This window comes from Guillardia theta, assembly GCF_000315625.1.
Source record: "Guillardia theta CCMP2712 unplaced genomic scaffold GUITHscaffold_15, whole genome shotgun sequence".
Lineage (NCBI taxonomy): Eukaryota > Cryptophyceae > Pyrenomonadales > Geminigeraceae > Guillardia > Guillardia theta.
The window spans coordinates 186,232-192,040 of record NW_005434659.1 but is presented as its reverse complement, the minus strand read 5'-3'; the positions used below and the strand labels follow the sequence as shown (position 1 = coordinate 192,040).

At 47.9% G+C, this 5,809-nt stretch overlaps 3 protein-coding genes across 3 annotated transcripts in view; 1 reads left to right on the top strand and 2 right to left on the bottom strand.

Moving 5' to 3' along the window:
• Nucleotides 1-659, bottom strand: part of GUITHDRAFT_103955 (hypothetical protein) — a gene marked incomplete at both ends in the record, with an annotated part of 4,901 nt that extends 4,242 nt beyond the window's left edge. The window contains 4 exons of the mRNA XM_005837064.1: nucleotides 73-132; nucleotides 187-299; nucleotides 354-545; nucleotides 596-659. Of these exons, the coding sequence (XP_005837121.1) occupies nucleotides 73-132; nucleotides 187-299; nucleotides 354-545; nucleotides 596-659 (429 nt within the window). The remainder of the gene's footprint in view (nucleotides 1-72; nucleotides 133-186; nucleotides 300-353; nucleotides 546-595) is intronic.
• Nucleotides 660-2,331: 1,672 nt separating this feature from the next.
• On the top strand, nucleotides 2,332-3,239 carry GUITHDRAFT_93006 (hypothetical protein). The gene is made up of 4 exons (XM_005837063.1): nucleotides 2,332-2,663; nucleotides 2,719-2,897; nucleotides 2,956-3,052; nucleotides 3,103-3,239. Exons 1-4 carry the CDS (start codon nucleotides 2,341-2,343, stop codon nucleotides 3,167-3,169), a joined length of 666 nt encoding a protein of 221 aa, XP_005837120.1. The 5' UTR covers nucleotides 2,332-2,340; the 3' UTR covers nucleotides 3,170-3,239.
• Nucleotides 3,240-3,810: 571 nt separating this feature from the next.
• GUITHDRAFT_151229 (hypothetical protein) lies at nucleotides 3,811-4,950 on the bottom strand. Its single transcript, XM_005837062.1, has one exon. The coding sequence runs from the start codon at nucleotides 4,535-4,537 to the stop codon at nucleotides 4,013-4,015; it is 525 nt and encodes a 174-aa protein (XP_005837119.1). The 5' UTR covers nucleotides 4,538-4,950; the 3' UTR covers nucleotides 3,811-4,012.
• Between the last annotated feature and the right edge of the window lie 859 nt (nucleotides 4,951-5,809).

Below are 5,809 nucleotides of genomic sequence, written 5' to 3'. Positions count from 1 at the left end.
ACGCCATGAGCACCTGCCATGTCACGTGTTGGCAGCCCCTCCCCATCCTTCATCCTCCTCTGCCGATCAAACCTCTGCTGCTCCCTCCAGACTGGCGATCTTGGACGTGAATGCCTTGTTTCCTGCTCGTATCTGTGCGCAGCACACCTCACACGCGCGCCCTCAGGCAAGAAGGTTGAACAAGACCTTTTGGAACTTGGTCTCAGCAGGATTCTTGATGATGTTCTCGATGTAAGTTTGCATGAGCTTCAGCGCTTGCACAACTTCTTCGTTGGTCTTCCCGAGGTCAAGGCTCTTACCTGCATGCTCGTAAGACACCAACCCGTGGCCGACATGTCAGCCCAGCCACTCACTCCTGAGGTTGTTGACAGCCTCCTCTACTGCGAGCTCCCCCTCGCCTCCTCTCAGCCCAACGATCCTCAGGCTCGGCAGCCCCGCACGCAGCATGTCCGATCGCATCCCTGTCATCGAAGGCGCGCCAGTCAGCCTTGGCGACCTCAGTCCCGTCACTTTCGCAGCGTTGCCGAGCGGCATTCGCCCAGCGTCTGCCATGGGTGTCAGGCAAACCTCGAGATGCCGGAAGAACTATCGTCACCGATCGAGCAGAAACCGCATACCAGCACGGTAAGTTTGAAGATCCTCGGCAAACTCGTCAACATCTGCAAGGAGTCGTCAGCCTCGCTTCCCACAACCTAGCTGATGCGCCCCACAAACGCGGGATCCCTGTCGGGAGGCAAGATATAGGATCTCTGTGTGAACGGCTATCTAGAGGGGGGAGCAGGAGGATCGGTGAATGAGAGGACTGCAATGCACTTGTGAAGCAGCTTGATGGTATTCAAACCCACTGCCTTGGACAGTTCATGGTGCTGGCGACTCGACGACACGTCAAACTTAGAGCACGACGGCTTCACAGAGTCTACACAGTCGTGTAGAGAGACAGACAAGGGAGCAACAACTCAGACGTGCTGAGGAAGTCTACAAGAATGCAGTCTACCATGCTCTCTCTCCTTCCTGCCTGCCTCCTCTCCCTCCACCTTGCCCCAGCCCGCTCCCAACATTTCACAAGGAGGCCGCACCGGTACAGGTGTTTGCTGTAGGGGTTCCTAAATGATACAAAGTTTAAACTTTATTACTTAAAGTTCAAATGTAAAGTTACAATTCGTACCAAAATTATCAAAATATTCGCATGCTCTGTCCCCGTTGGATCCGCCCCTGTGTCATAATTCAAACAAGCCCGCCCCAGATATGTGTGGTCCTCATCCAGCACATTTTTTGACTATAACTTGACTACAAACCTTTACAAACACTTTCTATAGTCAAAATTCAACCAACTTGAATATTGACTATGGTCATGGTTGGAGTTATATAGTCAATTGATGAATAGTCTCCCGCCACCGCCGCCATTCCGCCAAAGCCGGCGGGAAGCGCGGGTCATGCAGTGATCCTACTACTGCTACTGTGAGCAGCCTGACTGATCCCCGTCTATTACAACTACTGCTACTGTGAGCAGCATGACTGAGACGAAACGAGTCCTGTTGCTTTCCTACTTCTCTGTCAATTTTCTCATCTCCAGTGTTGTTGATGAAATTTTGCATGCCCTCGTTTTGGACCTTCTCTGCACCACACTACCTCTATTTGCCCTGTCTGCATCTGATTCTTTCCCTGCTGATTCTTTGCACTCTCTCATCACTAATACTGCTTTACAGAGCACATTCTTCAGTATCACTTAGCGAGCAGATGTCTATCAAGTCATTTTTCAACCCACTTAACTCTACGTATATTTTGTGATCCACAAGCAAGAATGCCTTAGCTTACCTCCAGGGATGTCACTACCCCTCCGACAAAGAGAGCGAGGAAGGACACGACTGTAGTTGATGATGTATATCCGACTGCGAGCTTGTGCGATGCTTATCAAACACGACAGGGTCCCGAACCTAAGGCTCTTGAGTTGAATTCCACGAAAGACGATCCTGTGGGTCATGCCAGAGGCTACATTTCCAACTACTTCGGTGGCTGATACTGACACAGGGAGCTTCACCTTCTTCAAATCATTCGAATCAAGAAACTCCTGTAAAAGCAGATGGGGTACATGCATCTTATTTGATTTATTACTCGTTGAAAGCTCAATCCTGCAAACAGACAAATACAACAAATTCATCCTTGACTGAAGAGCAGCTTGAAAGGATTCGCTTAAACAGAGAAGCTGCTCTCGCTCGGAAGAAAGACAAAGAGGTTGCTTGAAGTTTGCTGCGAATGACATATCAATGCTAAAACCTGACACAGGTCTCCATCAACATGCCCAGCAAAGATCCGAAAGACCTCATTGAATCAGCTCTGATCATGCCAGAGAGCTGGAAGGACAAGCTTAAGTCTCAACTTGAGAAGGACTACTACAAGTCCTTGAACTCCTTCTACTGCCAGGAGTTGAAATCAGGGCACACAATTTATCCGCCGACGAACCAAATTTTCACTGCGTTCTATCACTGTCCCTTCGACAAAGTTTCAGTTGTGATTGTCGGTCAAGACCCGTATCATGGTCCCAAGCAAGCGCATGGAATGGCTTTTTCAGTTCAGAAAGGTGTTCCCCCTCCCCCGAGCTTGCAGAACATGTTCAAAGAGCTGACTGAGGATCCAAAACTGGAATTCAAAAGACCAAATCATGGGTTAGACATTCAATCCTGCTGTACCGTACAGTTCTGTGACATGTTGTATGCACAGGTGCCTGACACGGTGGGCTGATCAGGGGGTCTTGCTATTGAACACATGCTTGACTGTTCGTTCTGGACAAGCGAACTCGCACCAAGGGAGGGGTTGGGAAAAGTTCACGGATGCTGTCATTTCGGAGTTGAACAAGAACCACAAGGGACTGGTATTCTTGCTCTGGGGCAAGCCAGCAGGTATGCAGATCACACCTGTTTGTATGCAAGGGGTTTCTGACCAGATTCCAACTTTCAGAAAAGAAATGCCAGTCTGTTGACCAGAAGAAGCATTTTGTGCTCAAAACGACTCACCCTTCCCCTTTATCTGCGCACAGAGGATTCCTTGGATGCAGGTCATTGCGATGAAATGACTTGATGGTGTTGTAACCTTTTCCGTTGTTAGGCACTTTTCCCAATGCAACGATCTGCTCGCCAAGATGGGAAAGCCAACGATTGACTGGCAGATCTAAGGGAGGCTGTTACACACAAATAGTTGATTGCAAATGCAAACTGCTATGTTGCAGAGCTTGCTATGACAACAAAACTTGTGGCCTTTTCCTACACTCATAAAGGCGACCCCCCAGCACCCCCTCCCTTTGCTGTACCCTTTTTTGACCAATATGCCACCCCGTCCTCATATCGACTCTTTTCCCTATCGAAATTAAGTCTTTTCGATATATCCGTTGTTTTGCGATATATCCGTTGTATCTCCAGATATTTCGAAAAGAGATCTTTTGGAACCTATCCCGCAGGAGTAAATACCCGAACTTCACTGAGTAGACACACCCACCCCCTTTTCAAGAGTGGGCGTATCGGTACTGAAAGTAGAGACAAGATACCCCTCCTTTCTCATCGAAACACCCACCCTTTCTCGTACATCGTATTTCATGTCCGTGCGGCTTGAAATAGGAATATGAAGAAGTTGCGGCATGGGAGCGGGGAATGGCCGCAGGCGGGGAAAGGACGACAACTGGATTCCATGAGAAAACGTTTCGTAATGCACTCTCTGCATGCAGTACACTGTGAGCAATAAGGTTGCAAGGGTTGGAGTGAAATGTTTTCAAGTCGGCGGGCCATGTCTCGCTCGGATGAGACTCTGTACCACGTACATGTAGTAGAACAATTTTATTGTAACAAGGATTGAATCGAAAATACAGTGTTATCTTTGTGATATGCTTCTGTCTTTTTTTGTAGTAGCAACCGATGAGAAATCCAGAAATCAGAAGTATACACAAGATCAAATATACAATACTATCCGAATGAACAAGAAAATCATGAAAATGACTCATGAAAATGACTCATGAACACGACTATCAATTCTTCTTCTTGAAGTCTGATAAGACGTGCTCCATCGCCTCGTTCATGAGTGAGCTCTCATATCGCTCAGAATATTCTTCGTATCTGTCCGACTTGGACTCAAACACCCTCTCTGAAAGTATCGCCCCACTGATCTGCAGCTCACTCTCACTGTTCGTTTTCATCAAAATTTCTTCGAAGTCTGGCTGCACGATCGTCGTCGGTGATTTTTGCTCCTTCTCTTTATATGTGGCTGCGCCCTGATTTTCAATAGGCGAAGCGCATTGCAATCCTTTCCACATACACCTCTGACATGGCCGGGATTCTTGACATTTCGATTTCGATTTTCGACAAGCCTCGCAAGCTTTCTTTGCTGGGTGTCGTCTTGCCGACAGCCATCTGCGCATTTTGTACAAATTTCCGGGATCATTTGTTCTCGGGATCTGGTTTCCAAACAATTCAGCCGATCTCGACGCATCAGAATCCTTATCTGTTTGAAATTTATCATCAACGTCCTCAATCTTGTCATCTTTGTTGGTCATTTCCAATTCTTGAACGTTTGCCTTGAAGTGCCCCTGTGAAATAAAGAAAGATGGATGCAAATCAAGAAATCGTCCGCTTGATGTCGATGATAGCAGATACAAGCTGGTTACAACAACTATTCAGCTATGTTCATCAACATCTTGGCAGCCCTGACGTTATAGTTTGTGTTTGATCCGACCGTCTTGTATGTGCTTGTATCCACGCCAATGCTCCTTGACGCCTCACTATACGGCCTTGGGTTCTCAACAATGTATCTCGCACTGTTGTTTCCCTCTTTGTCCACGTTCTCACCGATTCACCTTTCCGTCCTCCTGTTTGTCTTCACTCGTGTCGGTGGCTTCCTCCCTCTCTCCCTGTCTATGAACTCTCTCGTCGTCACCCCAAGGACCCTGTCTCCTGTTGTCTCTATCCCTCTTACTCCTTCCCCTTCCTCCCCCCTATCTCCTGTGCTGACAACGTGTCGGATCTATCCGCTCGTAGTAAACCTTCACGCACGGCAACCTCCGGTGACCCAAATCTCTGAGCGAAATTTCAAAATAATGATAAATCAATTGACTGTTTTCCTGTGAAATTGAAAAATGCGAGGGCTTATTCCAAGAAGGCCCTTTAAGGCCTCCAGAGACAGCTCGTGATCAGTGGCGGAAGGTGAGTGAAATCGAGTCTTTTCATGGAAATGAGGTCTCAGACCGATGCGTCTCTTCTCCGCCTTGCAATGGCCTCATCCCCGCTATGATCTACTCTAAGCGCCCCTTCCATGAATCTGCTCGGCATGTCCGCCCACCCCCACCCCCTCATTTCCGTTCTTTTCATGACACATCAGCACTGTAGTCAGTGACGGTCAGCTCCATGGATCTGCTCCTAACGTGGCGCCCGGTACTCAAGAGCAGGTCGCTGCTATTCTGAGTCTCATCCCTGGATCGCTCTGAATTTCCATCATCGCCGCCCCCCGTGCCCAGAACGTGACAAGGGCAATCATCAATTTCCAATCAACAAATTTTTGGAGTAATCATTTTCCAATCAACGAAAGTTTGCAGTAATCATTTTCCAATCAACTTTTTGAAACAATAATCATTTTCCAATCAAAACTCCCCGTTTCGTACCGTTGCACGTATCAGAAACGGTCGTAACCGTATACTTTTGCAATCATTTTCCAATCAAAATCAACTTTCAAACTTTCAACTCTCCGTTTTGGAACTTTACCCCACCCCTCCACCCCCCTTTAAACCCTCCGTTCGGACCCCTCCCCATGACCCACCCCTCGAAGCCCACAG

Bases quoted from the DNA above. Each gene is read 5' to 3' on its own strand.
- GUITHDRAFT_151229 (XM_005837062.1), bottom strand. From the start codon at position 4,537: ATGACCAACAAAGATGACAAGATTGAGGACGTTGATGATAAATTTCAA.
- GUITHDRAFT_93006 (XM_005837063.1), top strand. From the start codon at position 2,341: ATGCCAGAGAGCTGGAAGGACAAGCTTAAGTCTCAACTTGAGAAGGAC. The intron at 2,898-2,955 runs GTATGCAGATCA...TCCAACTTTCAG, and splicing joins GCTCTGGGGCAAGCCAGCAG to AAAAGAAATGCCAGTCTGTT. The intron at 3,053-3,102 runs GTCATTGCGATG...TTCCGTTGTTAG, and splicing joins AGAGGATTCCTTGGATGCAG to GCACTTTTCCCAATGCAACG.